We start from the raw sequence: 26915 nt of genomic DNA, 5'->3' as shown, positions 1-26915 counted from the left end.
GGACATGGGAAAATGATATTGGCCATGAGAGACATGAGAACATGAGTGTGGACATGGGAAAATGATCATGGACATGAGAACATGAGAGTAGATATGGGAAAATGATAGTGGACATGAGAACATGAGAGTGGACATGGGAAAATTATATTGGCCATGAGAGACATGAGAACATGAGTGTGGACATGGGAAAATGATAATGGACATGAGAGACATGAGAACATGAGAGTAGATATGGGAAAATTATAGTGGACATGAGAGACATGAGAACATGAGAGTAGACATGGGAAAATTATAGTGGACATGAGAGACAGAACGTGAGAGTAGACATGGCAAAATTATAATGGACATGAGAACATGACAGTGGACATGGGACAATGATATTGGCCATTAGAGACATGAGAACATGAGTGTGGACATGGGAAAATGATAATGGACATGAGAACATGAGAGTAGATATGGGAAAATGATAGTGGACATGAGAACATGAGAGTGGACATGGGAAAATTATAATGGTCATGAGAGACATGAGAACATGAGAGTAGATATGGGAAAATGATAGTGGACATGAGAACATGAGAGTGGACATGGGAAAATGATATTGGCCATGAGAGACATGAGAACATGAGTGTGGACATGGGAAAATGATAATGGACATGAGAGACATGAGAACATGAGAGTAGATATGGGAAAATTATAGTGGACATGAGAACATGAGAGTGGACATGGGAAAATTATATTGGCCATGAGAGACATGAGAACATGAGTGTGGACATGGGAAAATGATATTGGCCATGAGAGACATGAGAACATGAGTGTGGACATGGGAAAATGATAATGCACATGAGAGACATGAGAACATGAGAGTAGATATGGGAAAATGATAGTGGACATGAGAACATGAGAGTGGACATGGGAAAATGATATTGACCATGAGAGACATGAGAACATGAGTGTGGACATGGGAAAATGATAATGGACATGAGAGACATGAGAACATGAGAGTAGATATGGGAAAATGATAGTGGACATGAGAACATGAGAGTGGACATGGGAAAATTATATTGGCCATGAGAGACATGAGAACATGAGTGTGGACATGGGAAAATGATAATGGACATGAGAGACATGAGAACATGAGAGTAGATATGGGAAAATTATAGTGGACATGAGAACATGAGAGTAGACATGGGAAAATTATAGTGGACATGAGAGACAGAACGTGAGAGTAGACATGGGAAGATTATAGTGGACATGAGAACATGACAGTGGACATGGGACAATGATATTGGCCATGAGAGACATGAGAACATGAGTGTGGATATGGGAAAATTATAATGGACATGAGAGACATGAGAACATGAGCGTAGATATGGGAAAATGATAGTGGACATGGGAACATGAGAGTGGACATGGGAAAATGATAATGGACATGAGAACATGAGAGTAGACATGGGAAAATGATATTGGCCATGAGAGACATGAGAACATGAGTGTGGACATGGGAAAATGATAATGGACATGAGAGACATGAGAACATGAGTGTGGACATGGGAAAATGATAATGACATGAGAGACATGAGAACATGAGAGTAGATATGGGACAATTATAGTGGACATGAGAACATGACAGTGGACATGGGAAAATGATATTGGCCATGAGAGACATGAGAACATGAGTGTGGACATGGAAAAATGATAATAGACATGAGAGACATGAGAACATGAGAGTAGATATGGGAAAATGATAGTGGACATGAGAACATGAGAGTGGACATGGGACAATGATAATGGACATGAGAACATGAGAGTAGACATGGGAAAATGAGTGAGCATGAGAGTCGACATAAAAACTTATGAGAGTGAACATTAGTGGACATGGGAACATGAGAGTGGACATAAAAACATGAGAGTAGACATGGGAAAATGATAGTGGACATGAGAGACATGAGAACATGAGAGTGGATGTGGGACCTGGGAACAAGAGAAAAATGAGTGACTATGACATTCGACATGAAAACTTACATGGGAACATGGGAACATGAGAGTCGCCATGAGTGTGGACATGAGAACACGATAGTGAACATGAGAACATGAGAGTAGACGTGGGTAAATGATTGTGGACATGAGAACATGAGAGTGGACATGGGAACATGAGAGAGATGATAAAATGACTGTAAGCATGAGAGACATGAGAGAAATGAGAATGGGCATGGGAACATGAGAGTGGACCTGGAAGCATGAGAGTGGACATGGAAACATAGTAGTTGACATGAGAGTACACATGAAAACATGAGAGTAGACATGGGTAAATGATAGTGGACATGATAGACATGAGAACATGAGAGGGATGTGAAAATGACAGTAAGCATGAGAGATGAGAGTGGACAGGGAAATATGAGCGTTTACGTGAGAGGCATGAGGGTTGACTTGAAAACATGACAGTGGGCCTGGGTAAATTATAGTGGACATGATAGACATGAGAACATGAGAGTGGACATGAAAACATGAGAGTAGATATGGGTAAACGATAGTGGACATGAAAACATGAGAGTGGACATGAGAACATGAGAGTAGACATGAGAACATGAGAGTGGACATGAAAACATTAGAGTGGACATGGGAACATGAGAGTGGACATGAGAACATGAGAATGGACTTGGGAACATGAGTGGACATGGGAACATGAAAGTGGACATGAGAGTGGACATGAGAACATGAGAGTGGACTTGGGAACATGAGAGTGGACATGGGAATATGATAGTGGACTTGGGAACATGAGGGGACATGGGAACATGAGAGTAGACATGAGAGTGGACATGAGAACATGAGAGTGGACATGGGAACATGAGAGTTGACATGAGAACATGAGAGTGGACTTGGGAACCTGAGTGGACATGGGAACATGAAAGTGGACATGAGTGTGGACATGAGAACATGAGAGTAGACATGAAAACATGAGAGTGGACATGAGAGTGAACATGAGAGAGAGTGAACATGAGGGCATGAGAGTGGACATGGGAACATGAGAGTGGACATGAGAACATGAGAGTGGACTTGGGAACATGGGTGGACATGGGAACATGAGAGTGGACATGGGGACATGAGAGTGAACATGAGAACATGAGAGAGAGTGAACATGAGGGCATGAGAATGGACATGGGAACACAAAAGTCGACATGCAAACTTGAGAGAGTGGTCATGGGAATATAAGAGACATGTGAGTGGACATGGGAACATGAGAGTGGACATGGGAACATGAGAGTGGACATGAGAACATGAGAGTGGACTTGGGAACATGAGTGGACATGGGAACATGAGAGTAGACATGATAACATGAGAGTGGACTTGGGAACATGAGTGGACATGGGAACATGAAAGTGGACATGAGAACATGAGAGTGGACATGGGAACATAAGAGTGGACATGGGGACATGAGAGTGAACATGAGAACATGAGAGAGAGTGAACATGAGGGCATGAGAGTGGACATGGGAACATGAGAGTGAACATGAGAGTGGACTTGGGAACATGGGTGGACATGGGAACATGAAAGTGGACATGAGAGTGGACATGAGAACATGAGAGTGGACATGAAAACATGAGGGCATGAGAGTGGACATGGGAACATGAGAGTGGACATGATAACATGAGTGGACATGGGAACATGAGAGTGGACATGGGGACATGAGAGTGAACATGAGAACATGAGAGAGAGTGAACATGAGGGCATGAGAGTGGACATGGGAACACAAAAGTCGACATGTAAACTTGAGAGAGTGGTCATGGGAACATGAGAGACATGTGAGTGGGCATGGGAACATGAGAGACAACATGGGAACATGAAAAAGAACATGAGGACATAACAGAGAACATGAGAGAAAACATGGGAACATGACAGAGAATATGGGAGAGAACATGAGGACACCTGGAATGGGAAGGAAAAGTGTTGAATGGATCGTACGTCCATCACACTCTGTTGTGTTACCATGACAACCACACCTTCCCTCAGGAACATGTCTGAGAGCCAGTGAAGAGGACCAGAAGGAAAGGATACGAGGAGACAAAGGAAAGGACACAAGGAGACAAAGGAAAGGACACGAGGAGACAAAGGAAAGGACACGAGGAGACAAAGGAAAGGACACGAGTAGACAAAGGAAAGGACACAAGGAGACAAAGGAAAGGATACAAGGAGACAAAGGAAATGATACAAGGAGGCAAGGAGACAAAGGAAAGGAAACAAGGAGACAAAGGAAAGGATACAAGGAGACAAAGGAAAGGATACAAGGAGACAAAGGAAAGGAGACAAGGAGACAAAGGACATCTTTGGATGGCAGGGAAGATGAAGTGAGAACTTTCTCGCCGTCTCTTTGAGGAAGTGTGAATATTCTGCCAGCCAACCAGGAAGTGTGACAATTCTGCACATAGACATGTTAGAAGTAGACGCAGCATTGGCTGCTGTGACGCCAGAAATTGGGCCGACATCTTGAAGTGGTGATGAGGAGCGTAAACTGACAGTTGACAGGTAGAAAACAAAGATGGTGTTCAGCGTTTTCCTGCTGGACTGTTGAAAATAGTAATCGGGGGATTATTTTTCACAAGCAAGATTTAATATTAACGTACTATTGCTTGTGTTTTGTGAAAAGAATATTACCACAGAGTTGAGAAGTATACTGTATATTCAATATATATATATATACAATTCAATATATACCTTGGCCCTGTGATGAGGTGGCGACTTGTCCAGGGTGTACGCCGCCTTCCGCCCGAATGCAGCTGAGATAGGCTGCAGCGACCCCCCGCGACCCCAAAAAGGGACAAGCGGTAGAAAATGGATGGATGGATGGATATATATCTTGTATATAGTTCTCTGCAAACCTATGAAATATTCTATTTTGTCTTCATTATTTAGTCAGAATGTACCAGAATGCTTCATTTGTATGTGAAAATCACAAATAAATCTTCTGGGGGAGGATGACGCTCCTACATGGGTTTGCTTTACAAACTTTCAGCCCCACCTAAAACTAAATTCACCAGCCGCCACTGATTATGATGCGTTGTCATTTTAGGCAAAGTATAAGACAATACTTTAACAGTATAATTGTAACCAGGAATAAGTCTTCAAGTAACAATATTCAAATACTAACATTGTTGGGTAAAACAGAATTTGCTTTTATTCTGAATCCAGTGAAACAGATTGGTGGTTTTAGCTGATATAAAGACTTTCAGGTGTTTATATATGTTTATTTTTAAATATTTGGCAGACGCTTTTATCCAAAGCGACATACATCAAAAATACATATAAAACAATGACTGTAAACATGATCATTTAAGGGAAGAATGTGATATCAATACAAAGTGTCAAGACAGAATAAACTCTCTGCTGCTGCAGCAACAGAGATACAGTCTATAAGATATATAGATATCTAATGTATTCATACATTGTTTATGTAGCATGTATATATAACCTCATCATATTCTTTCTTCAACTTCAAAATAGCTGACCCTTCTCTGGGATTATATTCCCAGTTTTGATCTGCTCACTTATAGCATATGAGAATATTCTATTACTATTAAGCAAACTATGCATAATAAAACATGAGTCCTTTATCATAGCTACATGTATGACAAAAAAGCGCGTGACAATCAGTGGTATTCAGTGAGGTAAGATGAATTAAATGTTCATTGCTCCTGCCAAATGAATTGCAATGAGTGGAGCGGATCACCACTCCAAGATGGCGGCCCTGCGTCTCGTCAGCGCCAGTAGGCAGTAGCGCTCCATGCTGCGTACCCTTAGAACATGTCTATGGTTTTGCCAACCAACCAGTAAGTGTGACTATTCTGCCAACCAACCAGGAATGTGAATATTCTGCCATCCAACCAGGAAGTGCGAATATTCTGCCTTCCAACCAGGAAGTGTGAATATTCTACCAACCAACCAGGAAGTGTGAATATTCTGCCATCCAACCAGGAAGTGTGAATATTCTGCCATCCAACCAGGAAGTGTGAATATTCTGCCATCCAAACAGGAAGTGCGAATATTCTGCCTTCCAACCAGGAAGTGTGAATATTCTGCCAACCAACCAGGAAGTGTGAATATTCTGCCATCCAACCAGGAAGTGTGAATATTCTGCCATCCAACCAGGAAGTGTGAATATTCTGCCAACCAACCAGGAATGTGACTATTCTGCCATCCAACCAGGAAGTGTGAATATTCCGCCATCCAACCAGGAAGTGTGAATATTCTGCCATCCAACCAGGGAGTGTGAATATTCTGTCATCCAACCAGGAAGTGTGAATATTCTGCCAACCAACCAGGAAGTGTGAATATTCTGCCATCCAACCAGGAAGTGTGAATATTCTGCCAACCAACCAGGAAGTGTGAATATTCTGCCAACCAACCAGGAAGTGTGAATATTCTGCCATCCAACCAGGAAGTGTGAATATTCTGCCATCCAACCAGGAAGTGTGAATATTCCGCCATCCAACCAGGAAGTGTGAATATTCTGCCATCCAACCAGGAAGTGTGAATATTCTGCCAACCAACCAGGAAGTGTGATTATTTTGCCATCCAACCAGGAAGTGTGAATATTCTGCCAACCAACCAGGAAGTGTGACTATTCTGCCATCCAACCAGGAAGTGTGAATATTCTGCCATCCAACCAGGAAGTGTGAATATTCTGCCAACCAACCAGGAATGTGAATATTCTGCCATCCAACCAGGAATGTGAATATTCTGCCATCCAACCAGGAATGTGAATATTCTGCCATCCAACCAGGAAGTGTGAATATTCTGCCAACCAACCAGGAAGTGTGAATATTCTGCCATCCAACCAGGAAGTGTGAATATTCTGCCAACCAAACAGGAAGTGTGAATATTCTGCCATCCAACCAGGAAGTGTGACTATTCTGCCATCCAACCAGGAAGTGTGAATATTCTGCCAACCAACCAGGAAGTGTGAATATTCTGCCATCCAACCAGGAAGTGTGAATATTCTGCCATCCAACCAGGAAGTGTGAATATTCTGCCAACCAACCAGGAAGTGTGACTATTTTGCCATCCATCCAGGAAGTGTGAATATTCTGCCATCCAACCAGGAAGTGTGAATATTCTGCCAACCAACCAGGAAGTGTGAATATTCTGCCATCCAACCAGGAAGTGTGAATATTCTGCCAACCAAACAGGAAGTGTGAATATTCTGCCATCCAACCAGGAAGTGTGAATATTCTGCCATCCAACCAGGAAGTGTGAATATTCTGCCATCCAACCAGGAAGTGTGAATATTCTGCCATCCAACCAGGAAGTGTGACTATTCTGCCATCCAACCAGGAAGTGTGAATATTCTGCCAACCAAACAGGAAGTGTGAATATTCTGCCATCCAACCAGGAAGTGTGAATATTCTGCCAACCAACCAGGAAGTGTGAATATTCTGCCATCCAACCAGGAAGTGTGAATATTCTGCCATCCAACCAGGAAGTGTGAATATTCTGCCATCCAACCAGGAAGTGTGAATATTCCGCCATCCAACCAGGAAGTGTGAATATTCCGCCATCCAACCAGGAAGTGTGAATATTATGCCAACCAACCAGGAAGTGTGAATATTCTGGCATCCAACCAGAAAGTGTGAATGCTGGTCATCCATCTGCTGTATTGGCACTATTCCCTCATTTTTGTCTCTTGATCGTGTTTGACACCATCTCTCTGTGTGTGTGTGTGTGTGTGTGTGTGTGTGTGTGTGTGTGTGTGTGTGTGTGTGTGTGTGTGTGTGTGTGTGTGTGTGTGTGTGTGTGTGTGTGTGTGTGTGTGTGTGTGTGTGTGTGTGTGCTACCATGGAGGGTATATACATGCCGCCTGTATATACGACACATGCACATCTCTGAGGGAACAGGAAGTAGTCATCCTGTCCGTCACCTTGTTTGCTGACATGAAGGGAAGTCACATGACATCGTGGTCATCGTAACGCGAGCGCAGGCGCTCTTTGGTGGACGAAACAAGCTCCAGGTTGCCTGACGGCGAAGGAAACGTGGGGGACCCGTCTTTGGCCACGCCCCCCCAGCTTTGACACACCCCTCTCTGGCCCCTCCTTTCTCCAGGTATGAGCGCTCTGCAGTTGCAGAACTTGGCCACTTTAGCGGCGGCGGCGGCGGCAGCCCAAAACTCGGCCAGCCCGTCCACCGCCAACGCCCTGTCCTCCAGCGCCGCCTCCCTGGGAGCGTTGGGCAGCCCAGGTAACGCCGCCTGGGGGGTCCGACGCCTGCCGACGCGCTCGCCATCATTCGCCTTCGCTGTGTTGTTGCCCGTGATCACCATTGTCAGCACCGACCACGCCCACATCCTCACCCATCAGCCATCTTGTAGGTGTGTGTGCGTGTGTGTGTGTGTGTGTGTGTGTGTGTGTGTGTGTGTGTGTGTGTGTGTGTGTGTGTGTGTGTGTGTGTGTGCGCGTGCACGACCATGAGGTCAGCAGATTGTCGTTAGCGAGGGGAGGTTGTTCATGTCCTTTCTTCCTACTTCCTGTTTCTGCTCTGTCGGCCATGTTGGCTCCTTTTCTTCATCCTCTCCTTCCTCCTCGGGGAGGGTCCACGCCACAGTGGGCGGGGCCGGCCTGCATGTGACCGCGTGCACGTGCTCACGCATGTCACACCATCACATCTTCTTCCAGCCAGCTGGCTTTGCACTCGCAGTGAAGACCCCCTGCTGTGTGTGTGTCGCTGGTTTTGATGTTGTCCTTGGGCTCAGGCTCCGCCCCTTCTCTACAGTGGCTGAAAGTCCACCGATTGTAGGAAATAGGCGTGGCCTCTGTGACCGCCGCTGTGTGCCGTCTTCATCGCTCGTCTTCTTCTTCTTCCTCCCCACCCTGCAGCGGGCACCACCGCCGGCTCCAACGTGGGCGCCATGAACTCGCTGACCTCGCTGGGCACGCTGCAGGGCCTGGCGGGCGCCACGGTGGGCCTCAACAACATAAATGCACTCGCAGGTAGCATCAACAGTGAGTATTCATCCTGCCATCAACCACCACCCCCCCATGCCCACGCCATGCCACCCGCTTGCTCGTATTCCTCCATGTAAGCCCCTCCCACACGGCCGACCGGACCCGCGTTTGCCCTTTGACCCTTGGCAAGGAGGTTCTTAATCAGCGTTGTCATTATTCCCCGCTGACCTTTAGCGCTCCGCCATGGAGATCACCTACGCCGTGCGCTCGCTCGCCCTTCAGCAGACCCCCCACCTGCGTCCCCCCGCCCTCATTTAAACACATCTGAGCCTTAATTGAATTGCAAAGGTCAGCAGTGCAATTATCCCTGAATAAATGAGTGACCTATAATCTTCAGCGCTGCACTGATCATTTATTTGGCCGTGTCTGACGGCGAGGCGACAGGACGCCCCCGCCGGTGTCAGCCCCCCCTCCTTTTAGACAACTTGCCCTCCGTGGTGAAATGAAGCCGTGACACGCTGCTAATGAGCGCTGCTGCTACTTTTGGAGGCGACGCTGCCACCACCACCCCCGCTAGGCGCCACGAGCCGTGTGACCTCAACAACCCATATTTTATTATAGTGAATAAACAACCCATATTAAACAATCTAATAGCTTATTATCGTGAATAAACATCTAATATTATATTAAACTGAATAAACAACCCATATTTTATTATAGTGAATAAACAACCCATATTATAATGAATAAACAACCTAATATTATATTATAGTGAATAAACAACCCATATTATAATGAATAAACAACCTAATATTATATTATAGTGAATAAACAACCCATATTATAATGAATAAACAACCTACTATTATATTATAGTGAATAAACAACCCATATGATATTATAGTGACTAACAATCTAAGATTATATTATAGTAAATAAACAACCCATATTATGTTATAGTGAATAAACAACCCATATTATATTATAGTGAATAAACAATACATTGTATATTATAGTAAATAAACAACCCATAATATATAATATTGAATACATAACCCATATTATGTTATAGTGAACAAACAATCTAATATTAAGTTGTAGTGAATCAACAATCTAATATTAAGTGATAGTGAATAAACAACCCATATCATATTATATTGAATAAACAACCCATATTAAGCTATAGTGAATAAACAATCTAATATTAAATTATAGTGAATACATATTCTAATATTATAGTGAATTATCAACTAATATTATATTAAAGTGAATAAACAACCCATATTATAGTGAATAAACAATCTAATAGTATATTATCGTGAATAAACATCTAATATTATATTATAGCGAATAAACAACCCATAATATATTATAGTGAATAAACAACCAATGATATGTTATAGTGAATAAACAACCCATATTTTATTATAGTGAATAAACAACCCATATTATAATGAATAAACAACCTAATATTATATTATAGTCAATAAGCAACCCATATGATATTATAGTGAATAACAATCTAAGATTATATTATAGTAAATAAACAACCCATATTATGTTATAGTGAATAAATAACTCATATTATATTATAGTGAATAAACAACCCATATTTTATTATAGTGAATAAACAACCCATATTATAATGAATAAACGACCTAATATTATATTATAGTCAATAAGCAACCCATATGATATTATAGTGAATAACAATCTAAGATTATATTATAGTAAATAAACAACCCATATTATGTTATAGTGAATAAACAACCCATATTATATTATAGTGAATAAACAATACATTTTATATTATAGTAAATAAACAACCCATAATATATAATATTGAATACATAACCCATATTATGTTATAGTGAACAAACAATCTAATATTAAGTTGTAGTGAATCAACAATCTAATATTAAGTGATAGTGAATAAACAACCCATATCATATTATATTGAATAAACAACCCATATTAAGTTATAGTGAATAAACAATCTAATATTAAATTATAGTGAATACATATTCTAATATTATAGTGAATTATCAACTAATATTATATTAAAGTGAATAAACAACCCATATTATAGTGAATAAACAATCTAATAGTATATTTTCGTGAATAAACATCTAATATTATATTATAGCGAATAAACAACCCATAATATATTATAGTGAATAAACAACCCATATTTTATTATAGTGAATAAACAACCCATATTATAATGAATAAACAACCTAATATTATATTATAGTCAATAAGCAACCCATATGATATTATAGTGAATAACAATCTAAGATTATATTATAGTAAATAAACAACCCATATTATGTTATAGTGAATAAATAACTCATATTATATTATAGTGAATAAACAACCCATATTTTATTATAGTGAATAAACAACCCATATTATAATGAATAAACAACCTAATATTATATTATAGTCAATAAGCAACCCATATGATATTATAGTGAATAACAATCTAAGATTATATTATAGTAAATAAACAACCCATATTATGTTATAGTGAATAAACAACCCATATTATATTATAGTGAATAAACAATACATTTTATATTATAGTAAATAAACAACCCATAATATATAATATTGAATACATAACCCATATTATGTTATAGTGAACAAACAATCTAATATTAAGTTGTAGTGAATCAACAATCTAATATTAAGTGATAGTGAATAAACAACCCATATCATATTATATTGAATAAACAACCCATATTAAGTTATAGTGAATAAACAATCTAATATTAAATTATAGTGAATACATATTCTAATATAGTGAATTATCAACTAATATTATATTAAAGTGAATAAACAACCCATATTATAGTGAATAAACAATCTAATAGTATATTTTCGTGAATAAACATCTAATATTATATTATAGCGAATAAACAACCCATAATATATTATAGTGAATAAACAACCCATATTTTATTATAGTGAATAAACAACCCATATTATAATGAATAAACAACCTAATATTATATTATAGTCAATAAGCAACCCATATGATATTATAGTGAATAACAATCTAAGATTATATTATAGTAAGTAAACAACCCATATTATGTTATAGTGAATAAATAACTCATATTATATTATAGTGAATAAACAACCCATATTTTATTATAGTGAATAAACAACCCATATTATAATGAATAAACAACCTAATATTATATTATAGTCAATAAGCAACCCATATGATATTATAGTGAATAACAATCTAAGATTATATTATAGTAAATAAACAACCCATATTATGTTATAGTGAATAAACAACCCATATTATATTATAGTGAATAAACAATACATTTTATATTATAGTAAATAAACAACCCATAATATATAATATTGAATACATAACCCATATTATGTTATAGTGAACAAACAATCTAATATTAAGTTGTAGTGAATCAACAATCTAATATTAAGTGATAGTGAATAAACAACCCATATCATATTATATTGAATAAACAACCCATATTAAGTTATAGTGAATAAACAATCTAATATTAAATTATAGTGAATACATATTCTAATATTATAGTGAATTATCAACTAATATTATATTAAAGTGAATAAACAACCCATATTATAGTGAATAAACAATCTAATAGTATATTATCGTGAATAAACATCTAATATTATATTATAGCGAATAAACAACCCATAATATATTATAGTGAATAAACAACCCATATTTTATTATAGTGAATAAACAACCCATATTATAATGAATAAACAACCTAATATTATATTATAGTCAATAAGCAACCCATATGATATTATAGTGAATAACAATCTAAGATTATATTATAGTAAATAAACAACCCATATTATGTTATAGTGAATAAATAACTCATATTATATTATAGTGAATAAACAACCCATATTTTATTATAGTGAATAAACAACCCATATTATAATGAATAAACAACCTAATATTATATTATAGTCAATAAGCAACCCATATGATATTATAGTGAATAACAATCTAAGATTATATTATAGTAAATAAACATCCCATATTATGTTATAGTGAATAAATAACTCATATTATATTATAGTGAATAAACAATACATTTTATATTATAGTAAATAAACAACCCATAATATATAATATTGAATACATAACCCATATTATGTTATAGTGAACAAACAATCTAATATTAAGTTGTAGTGAATCAACAATCTAATATTAAGTGATAGTGAATAAACAACCCATATCATATTATATTGAATAAACAACCCATATTAAGTTATAGTGAATAAACAATCTAATATTAAATTATAGTGAATACATATTCTAATATAGTGAATTATCAACTAATATTATATTAAAGTGAATAAACAACCCATATTATAGTGAATAAACAATCTAATAGTATATTTTCGTGAATAAACATCTAATATTATATTATAGCGAATAAACAACCCATAATATATTATAGTGAATAAACAACCCATATTTTATTATAGTGAATAAACAACCCATATTATAATGAATAAACAACCTAATATTATATTATAGTCAATAAGCAACCCATATGATATTATAGTGAATAACAATCTAAGATTATATTATAGTAAATAAACAACCCATATTATGTTATAGTGAATAAATAACTCATATTATATTATAGTGAATAAACAACCCATATTTTATTATAGTGAATAAACAACCCATATTATAATGAATAAACAACCTAATATTATATTATAGTCAATAAGCAACCCATATGATATTATAGTGAATAACAATCTAAGATTATATTATAGTAAATAAACAACCCATATTATGTTATAGTGAATAAACAACCCATATTATATTATAGTGAATAAACAATACATTTTATATTATAGTAAATAAACAACCCATAATATATAATATTGAATACATAACCCATATTATGTTATAGTGAACAAACAATCTAATATTAAGTTGTAGTGAATCAACAATCTAATATTAAGTGATAGTGAATAAACAACCCATATCATATTATATTGAATAAACAACCCATATTAAGTTATAGTGAATAAACAATCTAATATTAAATTATAGTGAATACATATTCTAATATTATAGTGAATTATCAACTAATATTATATTAAAGTGAATAAACAACCCATATTATAGTGAATAAACAATCTAATAGTATATTATCGTGAATAAACATCTAATATTATATTATAGCGAATAAACAACCCATAATATATTATAGTGAATAAACAACCAATGATATGTTATAGTGAATAAACAACCCATATTTTATTATAGTGAATAAACAACCCATATTATAATGAATAAACAACCTAATATTATATTATAGTCAATAAGCAACCCATATGATATTATAGTGAATAACAATCTAAGATTATATTATAGTAAATAAACAACCCATATTATGTTATAGTGAATAAATAACTCATATTATATTATAGTGAATAAACAACCCATATTTTATTATAGTGAATAAACAACCCATATTATAATGAATAAACAACCTAATATTATATTATAGTCAATAAGCAACCCATATGATATTATAGTGAATAACAATCTAAGATTATATTATAGTAAATAAACAACCCATATTATGTTATAGTGAATAAATAACTCATATTATATTATAGTGAATAAACAACCCATATTATATTATAGTGAATAAACAACCTGATTATAGTGAATAAACAACCCATATTATATTATAGTGAATAAACAACCCATATTATATTACAGTAAATAAACAACCCATATTATAGTGAATAAACAACCCATATTATATTATAGTGAATAAACAACCCATATTATAGTGAATAAACAACCCATATTATATTATAGTGAATAAACAACCCATATTATAGTGAATAAACAACCCATATTATATTACAGTAAATAAACAACCCATATTATAGTGAATAAACAACCCATATTATATTATAGTGAATAAACAACCCATATTATATTATAGTGAATAAACAACCCATAATATATAATATTGAATACATAACCCATATTATGTTATAGTGAACAAACAATCTAATATTAAGTGATAGTGAATAAACAACCCATATCATATTATATTGAATAAACAACCCATATTAAGTTATAGTGAATAAAAAATGGAATATTAAATTATAGTGAATACATATTCTACTATTATAGTGAATAAACAACCCATATTATATTATAGTTAGTAAACAATCTAATATTATATTATAGTGAATAAACAATCTATTATATTATAGTGAATAAACAATCTGATATTATATTATAGTGAATAAGCAATTCAATATTATATTATAGTGAATAAACAATCTAAGATTAAGTTATAGTGAATGAACCATGACACGTTATATTGAATAAATAATTACGTATTATGCTATAGTGATGAAATACTGTCATGTTATATTAAATGAATGTCATATTAATCTAGAAAAACTTTAATAATGCTCTGTTATAGTAAATAAATAATGACACAATGTTCTATTGGATGAATTATTATCATCTTATAATGAATAAACACTTTAATAGTATGTAACATTAAATGAACAATATGTTATGTTATATTACAATGTAACATTGGGTTATAATAAATAAACACTTTAAGTTATGGTAAATAGATAATGACACTTTATCTTATTTTAAATAAATAATTTATCACGTTCTAGTGAATAAAAAATTGAATGAAATGTTATAGTAAAAAAAAAATAGTTGTATTAAATATATAATAAACAGTGTAATTTTATGTTAAAACACATAAATTGTATTTTTTTTAATGTAACATTATGTTATAATTTAAAAAACACTTAAATATTTTATTTAATATAAAATATAAAACATGTAACATTATGTTATAGTAAATAATACCGGTAATTGTATGACATAATTAGTATAATATTATGTTTATGATGAATAAACACTTTAAGTTTATGAAATATTAAATAAAATATTTTACATTATGTTATAGTAAATAAACACGGTGATTTTATGAAATATTACATAATTAATATAATACTTTGTTTATGGTGAATAAACACTTTGATTTTATGAAATATTAAGTAATATAAAATTATGTTTATGGTGAATAAACATTTTAATTTGATGAAATATTTAAAAAATAATGTAACATTATGTTATAGTAAATAAACACGGTAATTTTATGAAATATTGAATAAATAATGTAACATTGCTATCGTGAATTAACAATTCAATCGTAAGTTATAGTACATTGTGCTTTATCGACTTACTAATAACATGTTATAGTGAATAGTTTATTACAATGTTACATTAAAAACTAATTATATTATTGTCATTAAACACTTAAACATTATACCAAATAAATAATGTCATATTATGTTACACTGAATAAACAATTACATACTAAGTTATAGCATGTACATTATAGTGAATAAACATTTTGATATTAAGTTATAGTAAATACATGTGATATTATGTTATAGTGAATAAACACATTAAAATTGTGTTATATAGTATGAATAATGTAATACTATGTTATCCTAAATAACATTTAAATATTAAGAAAAAGTAAATAATTAAACATGTTATATTTAAATAAATATTTACATATTATGTTATGGTGAATAAACACTTTAATATTATGTTATATGACATGAATAATGTAACACTATGTTATCCTAAATAAACAATTTGATATTAAAATAAAGTAAATAAACAATGTATATTTAAATAAATATTTACATATTATGTTTTAGGGAATAAATATGTTGTATTAAATGTAATAATGTAGCAATATTTTATCGTGAATACACACTTTAATATTATGTTATAGTAAATACATGTTATGTTATGGTGAATAAACATTTTAGGATTATTTTATAGTGAATAAATAATATAGTATAAGCACTTTAATATTATGGTATTATATTGTATTGAATAAATAATTCTATATTATGTTATAGTACATCAATAATGTCATTTTATGTTATAAATCATATGTCATATTATGTTGTAGGGAATAAACATTTGAATATGCTATAATAAATAAATAATGTCATATTTTAGTGAAAATTATTCCACAAATGTAAATATTGAAAGTTAATTTTATTGTAAATGATTACTTTTTTTTATTGTTCATTTGCATGCAGCTAATCAGCTATTCATTGTCATACTTGATCTGTGCGTGTGTGTGTGTGTGTGTGTGTGTGTGTGTGTGTGTGTGTGTGTGTGTGTGTGTGTGTGTGTGTGTGTGTGTGTGTGTGTGTGTGTGTGTGTGTGTGTGTGTGTGTGTGTGTGTGTGTGTGTGTGTGTGTGTGTGTGTGTGTGTGTGTGTGTGTGTTGTTGTTGTAAAACCTCCAGTGGGGAGCGCTAATGAGTAAGTGCACTCTTCTTTCTTTATTGTTGGGTTTTGTGTAAAGTTGCTCAAATGCTCTCAGGTATGGCGGCGCTCAATGGCGGGCTGGGCGGCGCCGGGCTGGCTAACGGCGCGGCAGGCACCATGGACGCGCTGACGCAGGCCTACTCAGGGATCCAACAGTACGCCGCCGCCGCGCTGCCCACGCTATACAGCCAGTCACTGCTGCAGCAACAAGGAGCCGCCGGCAGCCAGAAGGAAGGTGAGGAGTCAACACTGTTATTCATTATATTATTATTATTATTTACAATATGGTTATACAAAAGCCAACACCAGTGAAGTTGTCACGTTGTGTAAATGGTAAATAAAAAGAGAATACAACAAATCCTTTTTATTCAATTGAATAGACTGCAAAGACAAGATATTTCATGTTCACACTTTTTGTAAATAATCAACAACACATTGCAAAAAAGGCATTTTTACCAGTGTGTTACATGGCCTTTCCTTTTAACAACACTCAGTAAAGGTTTGGGAACTGAGGAGACACATTTTTGAAGTGGAATTCTTTCCCATTCTTGCTTAAGTTGTTCAACAGTCTCCCTTCTCATATTTTAGCCTTCACACATTTTCAATGTCTGGACTACAGGCAGGCCAGTCTAGTACCCGCACTCTTTTACTACGAAGCCACGCTGTTGTAACACCTGGCTTTGGCATCGTCTTGCTGAAATAAGCAGGGGCGTCCATGATAACAACATATGTTGCTCCAAAACCTGTATGTACCTTTCAGCATTAATGGCGCCTTCACAGATGTGTAAGTTACCTAAGTCTTGGGCACTAATACACCCCCATACCATCACACATGCTGCCTCTTACACTTTCACACTAGAACATGGTTATTTTCCTCTTTGGTCCACAGGTTCCAAAACAATTTGAAATGTGGACTCGTCAGACCACAGAACACTTTTCCACTTTGCATCAGTCCATCTTAGATGAGCTCGGACCCAGCGAAGCGATTCTGGGTGTTGTTGATAAAAGTTAAAGTTAAAGTTAAAGTACCAATGATTGTCACACACACACTAGGTGTGGCGAGATTATTCTCTGCATTTGACCCATCACCCTTGATCACCCCCTGGGAGTTGAGGGGAGCAGTGGGCAGCAGCGGTGGCCGCGCCCGGGAATCATTTTGGTGATTTAACCCCCAATTCCAACCCTTGATGCTGAGTGCCAAGCAGGGAGGTAATGGGTCCCATTTTTATAGTCTTTGGTATGACTCGGCCGGGGTTTGAACTCACAACCAACCGATCTCAGGGCGGACACTCTAACCACTAGGCCACTGAGTAGGTAGGTAGGTAAATGGCTGTGGCTTTGCATAGTAGAGTTTTAACTTGCACTTACAGATGTAGCGACCAACCGTAGTTACTAACAGTGGTTTTCTGAGGTGTTCCTGAGCCCATGTGGTGATATCCTCTACACACTGATGTGGCTTTTTGATGCAGTACAGCCTGAGGGATCCAAGGTGCGTAATATCATGGCTTACGTGCAGTGATTTCTCCAGATTCTCCGAACCTTTTGATGATATTACGGAGCGTAGATGGCGAAATCCCTAAATTCCTTGTTGAGAAACGTTGTTCTTAAACAATTTGCTCAGGCATTTGTTGACAAAGTGGTGACCCTCGCCCCCGTCCTTGTTTGTGAACGACTGAGCATTTCATGGAAGCTGCTTTTATACCCAATCATGGCACCCACCTGTTCCCAATTAGCCTGTTCACCTGTGGGACGTTCCAAATAAGTCTTTGATGAGCATTCCTCAACTCTCTCACTCTTTTTTGCCACTTGTGCCAGCTTTTTCGAAACATGTCGCAGGCATCAAATTCCAAATGAGCTCATATTTGCCAAAAATAAGAAAGTTTCTCAGTGTGAACATGAAATATCTCGTCTTTGCAGTCTATTCAATTGAATATAAGTTGAAAAGGATTTGTCGTATTCTCTTTTTATTTATCATTTACACAACGTGACAACTTCACTGCTTTTTGGCTTTTGTACTTTATTTATCGTACATTGAAGTAAAAGTCCACAAATGACATTTATTTTTACTATTATAATTAGGGCCCGCAGTGGCCCATTGCAAAAGGACTCCCACAGGGAGTCCTTATGCAATGGGACATAATTAGGGCCCGCAGTGGCCCATTGCAAAAGGACTCCCACAGGGAGTCCTTATGCAATGGGACATAAGGACCTATTGAATTTCTAAGGTTTTATTATTATTATTATTATTTTTCTTCCGCCGCCTCTTCGAGCACTAATTTGACCCACTTAACATGCTTCAAAACTCACCAAATTTGACCCACACATCAGGACCTGCGAAAATTGTCTTTTAATAAAAAAACCAAACTGAAAAAAATCAAAATTGCGCTCTAGCGCCCCCTAGGAAAAAAAAAAACTAGACTGCCTGTAACTCCCACTAGGAAGGTCGGAAAGACATGAAACAAAATCCTCTATGTAGGTCTGACTCAGACCTAACTTTCATAATGGTACATTCTCGGGCTAAAATCAACAGGAAGTTGGCAATTCCCCCTTCAAGACAAAAAAGTACTAAAAACAGTCACTTTTGCCTCTTTGAGCTGTAATTTCACCCCCTTAACATGCTTCAAAACTCACCAAACTGAACACACACATCAGGACTGGCTAAAACTGTGACCTAATGAAAAAACCCCAAATCTAACAATTGTGCTCTACAGCAATTTTTGAATAAAACGGACAAAAAACTGCTCCTCGGAAGAAAAAAATTACTAAACTGCCTGTAACTCCCAGAGAGAGATGAAACAAAAACCTCTATGTAGGTCTCACTTAGACCTACATTTCATAAATTGACAACCCCCAGCAAAAATCAACAGGAAGTTTGCTATTCCCCCTTCAAAACAACATTTTTGGAAAAACCGGTCACCTTTCTTCAAACATTATCTCCTCTGAGCGCGTTTGTTGTTTCGGCTTCAAACTAACACAGGAGAGAGATTGAACCCTTCTGATTAAAAGTTGGTGAAAGAGTTGTGATACCTGCTCCGGTTTTGATTTTATGACCCTTCAAAGACCCGCTGCACTGATGCTCCTGCGGTGCTGTTTTTTTTAAGATGGCTGCTCAAAAGCAGGAAGCACCAACGTGCCCACACAATGCAGACAAGGTAGGTACACTAGACAAAAGTCTTGGGACACTTCAGACTAAAAGTAGACAAAAGTATTGGGACACTTAGGACTAGCACCTGCCAAATACGCGGGCCCGAACAACGCTGCTTGCAGCTTTAATTAAATATGTATTTTATATTTTTTTTATTGTCTTTACTAATATTGGTATTGTCGTCATTAAATGGTATTTTTTTGTAATATTACTCAAAATATTACTAGATAAATGAACATAATTCATAATAAAATGAGTCAATAAATAAATATTTCAATAAACGCATCTTTCTTTTTTAAAAGTCAGTCGCTTCAATTTATTGACATGATTTTTTTTCTCGTTGACTGCCAGTAAAAATAAGAAGAGGAATGTGTTCTATAAATGAGTAAAAAGTCCTCCAAAGTTCACGCATGAAAGACTGCCAGGGGATAAAAGGAAGTCAAATAAGATATTATTGTATTTCCTCAGATGTTCTGTCGCTCCTCCACTTTGATTCCTCTCACAAAAGATGAATACATTTGAAGACTTGTTGTGAGCAGAAAGCGACATCATTAGCTACCTGCGTTACCATGACGACCGCATCCTTCCCCCTCCTCCCCTCGCAGGCCCCGAAGGCGCCAACCTGTTCATCTACCACCTGCCCCAGGAGTTTGGCGACCAGGACATCCTGCAGATGTTCATGCCTTTCGGGAACGTGGTGTCCGCCAAAGTCTTCATCGACAAACAGACCAACCTCAGCAAGTGCTTCGGTAAGCGCCGTCCGCCACACCCTGCGCTGGCGTGGGACGTGTCTAGAATGTGTGCGCCGCCCCGCAGGCTTCGTGAGCTACGACAATCCGGTGTCGGCGCAGGCGGCCATCCAGGCCATGAACGGCTTCCAGATCGGCATGAAGCGGCTGAAGGTGCAACTGAAACGCTCCAAGAACGACAGCAAACCGTACTGATGCTGAGACCCACCACCTTAGCACTGCTAGGGTAAGTTGCACACCCTCCTCTTTATTGCTTTTATTTTGACAACACTTCCAGCAACATTATTTTCTTACTATCGTCAACTTTTGTCTTTCTTTTTGAATTTTTTTTTCTACTTTATCCGCTAAACCAGGGCTGGCCATTACCTGGATGGCGAGCGAGCGGTGGATGGTGGAGGGTGTGTCAGTCCATTTCAAAATATATAGACCTAAAAATGAGCGATCATCAATCTTCACCAAGACGTGACTTTGGTTGACTTGATTGACATTTATCTTGTGAGATGACGCTGGCTGCTGCCAGATCACTATTAAGAAAAAACGACCGCCATCCAGTGACACACCCTCCACCATCCACTGCCACACCCTCCGCCATCCACTGACACACCCTCCACCATGGACTGACAAACCCTCCACCATCCACTGCCACACCCTCCACCATCCACTGACACACCCTCCACCATGGACTGACACACCTTCCGCCATCCACTGACACACCCTCCACCATCCACTGACACACCCTCTGCCATCCACTGACACACCCTCTCACATCCACTGACACACCCTCCACCATCCACTGACACACCCTCCGCCATCCACTGACACACCCTCCACCATCCACTGACACACCCTCCGCCATCCACTGACACACCCTCCACCATGGACTGACACACCCTCCACCATCCACTGACACACCCTCCACCATCCACTGACACACCCTCCACCATGGACTGACAAACCCTCCACCATCCACTGACACACCCTCCGCCATCCACTGACACACCCTCCACCATGGACTGACACACCCTCCACCATGGACTGACACACCTTCCGCCATCCACTGACACACCCTCCACCATCCACTGACACACCCTCCACCATCCACTGACACACCCTCCACCATGGACTGACACACCCTCCACCATCCACTGCCACACCCTCCGCCATCCACTGACACACCCTCCACCATGGACTGACACACCCTCCACCATGGACTGACACACCTTCCGCCATCCACTGACACACCCTCCACCATCCACTGACACACCCTCTGCCATCCACTGACACACCCTCTCACATCCACTGACACACCCTCCACCATCCACTGACACACCCTCCGCCATCCACTGACACACCTTCCACCATCCAGTGACACACCCTCCGCCATCAACTGACACACCCTCCACCATCCACCTCTAGCTCACCATCCAGGTAATGGTGTGGAGCAATCAGCCAGTCTCAGCAACCAAAGAATGGTGGCTCACACTCAACTTAAATAGTCTTCATCACCAATAGAAAACAGGTGAGGGGGGGAAAGTGCTTGAAGGCATGTGTAAAGCAGTTATGAAAAAACACCAAACACAACAGGAAGTGCCACCAAAATAAGAGCACAGGACAAGAACATGCACTAAATGCAGAAAAACAATAGAAAACAGGTGAGGGGGGGAAAGTGCTTGAAGGCATGTGTAAAGCAGTTATGAAAAACAACAAACACAACAGGAAGTGCCGCCAAAATAAGAGCGCAGGACAGGAACACGCACTAAACGCAGAAAAACAATAGAAAACAGGTGAGGGAGGGAAAGCGCTTGAAGGCATGTGTAAAGCAGTTATGAAAAAACAACAAACACAACAGGAAGTGCCGCCAAAATAAAAGCGCAGGACAGGAACACGCACTAAACGTAGAAAAACAATAGAAAACAGGTGAGGGGGGAAAAGTGTTTGAAGGCATGTGTAAAGCAGTTATGAAAAAACACCAAACACAACAGGAAGTGCCGCCAAAATAAAAGCGCAGGACAGGAACACGCACTAAACGCAGAAAAACAATAGAAAACAGGTGAGGGGGGGGGGTGCTTGAAGGCATTTGTAAAGCAGTTATGAAAAAACACCCGACACAACAGGAAGTGACGCCAAAATAAGAGCGCAGGACAGGAACATGCACTAAACGCAGAAAAACAATACAAAACAGGTGAGGGGGGGGGGTGCTTGAAGGCATTTGTAAAGCAGTTATGAAAAAACACCCAACACAACAGGAAGTGCCGCCAAAATAAGAGCGCAGGACAAGAACATGCACTAAACGCAGAAAAACAATAGAAAACAGGTGAGGGGGGGAAGTGCTTGAAGGCATCTGTAAAGCAGTTATGAAAAAACACCAAACACAACAGGAAGTGCCGCCAAAATAAGAGTGCAGGACAGGAACACGCACTAAACGCAGAAAAACAATACAAAACAGGTGAGGGGGGGGAAGTGCTTGAAGGCATGTGTAAAGCAGTTATGGAAAAACACCCAGCACAACAGGAAGTGCCGCCAAAATAAGAGCGCAGGACAGGAACACGCACTAAACGCAGAAAAACAATACAAAACAGGTGAGGGGGAAAAAGTGCTTGAAGGCTTGTGTAAAGCAGTTATGAAAAAACACCCAACACAACAGGAAGTGCCGCCAAAATAAGAGCGCAGGACAAGAACATGCACTAAACGCAGAAAAACAATGGAAAACAGGTGAGGGGGGGGGGGGGGAGTGCTTGAAGGCATGTGTAAAGCAGTTATGAAAAAACACCCAGCACAACAGGAAGTGCCGCCAAAATAAGAGCGCAGGACAGGAACACGCGCTAAACGCAGAAAAACAATGGAAAAGAGGTGAGGGGGGGAAAGTGCTTGAAGGCATGTGTAAAGCAGTTATGAAAAAACAACAAACACAACAGGAAGTGCCGCCAAAATAAGAGCGCAGGACAGGAGCACGCACTAAACGCAGAAAAACAATACAAAACAGGTGAGGGGGGAAAAGTGCTTGAAGGCTTGTGTAAAGCAGTTATGAAAAAACACCCAACACAACAGGAAGTGTCGCCAAAATAAGAGCCCAGGACAGGAACACGCACTAAACGCAGAAAAACAATAGAAAACAGGTGAGGGGGGGGGGGGTGCTTGAAGGCATTTGTAAAGCAGTTATGAAAAAACACCCAACACAACAGGAAGTGCCGCCAAAATAAGAGCGCAGGACAAGAACATGCACTAAACGCAGAAAAACAATAGAAAACAGGTGAGGGGGGGAAGTGCTTGAAGGCATCTGTAAAGCAGTTATGAAAAAACACCAAACACAACAGGAAGTGCCGCCAAAATAAGAGTGCAGGACAGGAACACGCACTAAACGCAGAAAAACAATACAAAACAGGTGAGGGGGGGGAAGTGCTTGAAGGCATGTGTAAAGCAGTTATGGAAAAACACCCAGCACAACAGGAAGTGCCGCCAAAATAAGAGCGCAGGACAGGAACACGCACTAAACGCAGAAAAACAATACAAAACAGGTGAGGGGGAAAAAGTGCTTGAAGGCTTGTGTAAAGCAGTTATGAAAAAACACCCAACACAACAGGAAGTGCCGCCAAAATAAGAGCGCAGGACAAGAACATGCACTAAACGCAGAAAAACAATGGAAAACAGGTGAGGGGGGGGGGGGAGTGCTTGAAGGCATGTGTAAAGCAGTTATGAAAAAACACCCAGCACAACAGGAAGTGCCGCCAAAATAAGAGCGCAGGACAGGAACACGCGCTAAACGCAGAAAAACAATGGAAAAGAGGTGAGGGGGGGAAAGTGCTTGAAGGCATGTGTAAAGCAGTTATGAAAAAACAACAAACACAACAGGAAGTGCCGCCAAAATAAGAGCGCAGGACAGGAGCACGCACTAAACGCAGAAAAACAATACAAAACAGGTGAGGGGGGAAAAGTGCTTGAAGGCTTGTGTAAAGCAGTTATGAAAAAACACCCAACACAACAGGAAGTGTCGCCAAAATAAGAGCCCAGGACAGGAACACGCACTAAACGCAGAAAAACAATAGAAAACAGGTGAGGGGGGGAAGTGCTTGAAGGCATTTGTCAAGCAGTTATGAAAAAACACCAAACACAACAGGAAGTGCCGCCAATATAAGAGCGCAGGACAGGAACACGCACTAAACGCAGAAAAACAATAGAAAACAGGTGAGGGGGGAAAAGTGCTTGAAGGCATGTGTAAAGCAGTTATGAAAAAACACCCAACACAACAGGAAGTGCCGCCAAAATAAGAGCCCAGGACAGGAACACGCACTAAACGCAGAAAAACAATAGAAAACAGGTGAGGGGGGGAAGTGCTTGAAGGCATTTGTCAAGCAGTTATGAAAAAACACCAAACACAACAGGAAGTGCCGCCAATATAAGAGCGCAGGACAGGAACACCCACTAAACGCAGAAAAACAATAGAAAACAGGTGAGGGGGGAAAAGTGCTTGAAGGCATTTGTCAAGCAGTTATGAAAAAACACCAAACACAACAGGAAGTGCCGCCAATATAAGAGCGCAGGACAGGAACACGCACTAAACGCAGAAAAACAATAGAAAACAGGTGAGGGGGGGAAAGTGCTTGAAGGCATGTGTAAAGCAGTTATGAAAAAACACCCAACACAACAGGAAGTGCCGCCAAAATAAGAGCCCAGGACAGGAACACGCACTAAACGCAGAAAAACAATAGAAAACAGGTGAGGGTGGGAAGTGCTTGAAGGCATCTGTAAAGCAGTTATGAAAAAACAACAAACACAACAGGAAGTTCCGCCAAAATAAGAGCGCAGGACAGGAACACGCACTAAACGCAGAAAAACAATACAAAACAGGTGAGGGGGGGGGAAAGCATGAAGGCATGTGTAAAGCAGTTATGAAAAAACACCCAACACAACAGGAAGTACCGCCAAAATAAGAGCGCAAGACAGGAACACGCACTAAACGCAGAAAAACAATAGAAAACAGGTGAGGGGGGAAAAGTGCTTGAAGGCATGTGTAAAGCAGTTATGAAAAAACACCAAACACAACAGGAAGTGCCGCCAAAATAAGAGCGCAGCACAGGAACATGCACTAAACGCAGAAAAACAATAGAAAACAGGTGAGGGGGGGAAAGTGCTTGAAGGCATTTGTAAAGCAGTTATGAAAAAACACCAAACACAACAGGAAGTGCCGCCAAAATAAGAGCGCAGGACAGGAACACGCACTAAACGCAGAAAAACAAGAGAAAACAGGTGAGGGGGGGAAAGTGCTTGAAGGCATGTGTAAAGCAGTTATGAAAAAACACCAAACACAACAGGAAGTGCCGCCAAAATAAGAGCGCAGGACAGGAACACGCACTAAACGCAGAAAAACAATAGAAAACAGGTGAGGGGGGAAAAGTGCTTGAAGGCATGTGTAAAGCAGTTATGAAACAACACCCAACACAACAGGAAGTCCCGCCAAAATAAGAGCGCAGGACAGGAACACGCACTAAACGCAGAAAATCAATACAAACCAGGTGAGGGGGAGAAAAGTGCTTGAAGGCATGTGTAAATCAGTTATGAAATAACACCAAACACAACAGGAAGTGTTGCCAAAATAAGAGCGCAGGACAGGAACACGCACTGAACGCACAAAAAAAAGGAAAATAGATGGGGGGGTGCTTGAAGGCATGTGTAAAGCAGTTATGAAAAAACAACAAACACA

The 26915-nt window shown here is 38.4% G+C and overlaps 1 protein-coding gene across 7 annotated transcripts in view; it reads left to right on the top strand.

Annotated features, from left to right (window-relative positions):
* The window catches only part of celf2 (cugbp, Elav-like family member 2), a 465802-nt gene that overhangs the window by 416286 nt on the left and 22601 nt on the right, over nucleotides 1-26915 (top strand). For 4 of the 7 annotated variants that reach the window (XR_009815324.2, XM_061961314.2, XM_061961316.2 and 1 more), the window contains 5 exons: nucleotides 8092-8226; nucleotides 8862-8987; nucleotides 17379-17558; nucleotides 21074-21217; nucleotides 21285-21443. Coding sequence is in view for 6 of the 7 variants with exons in the window: in XM_061961314.2 (XP_061817298.1) it covers nucleotides 8092-8226; nucleotides 8862-8987; nucleotides 17379-17558; nucleotides 21074-21217; nucleotides 21285-21412 (713 nt within the window). In the remaining variant the exon portion in view is untranslated. The remainder of the gene's footprint in view (nucleotides 1-8091; nucleotides 8227-8861; nucleotides 8988-17378; nucleotides 17559-21073; nucleotides 21218-21284; nucleotides 21444-26915) is intronic. The other 3 variants (XM_061961315.2, XM_061961318.2, XM_061961317.2) reach the window with 3 other exon arrangements.

This window comes from Nerophis lumbriciformis, linkage group LG05 (assembly GCF_033978685.3).
Source record: "Nerophis lumbriciformis linkage group LG05, RoL_Nlum_v2.1, whole genome shotgun sequence".
NCBI lineage: Eukaryota > Metazoa > Chordata > Actinopteri > Syngnathiformes > Syngnathidae > Nerophis > Nerophis lumbriciformis.
The sequence above is the reverse complement of the archived record's forward strand: the minus strand, read 5'-3'. Positions and strand labels throughout refer to the sequence as shown.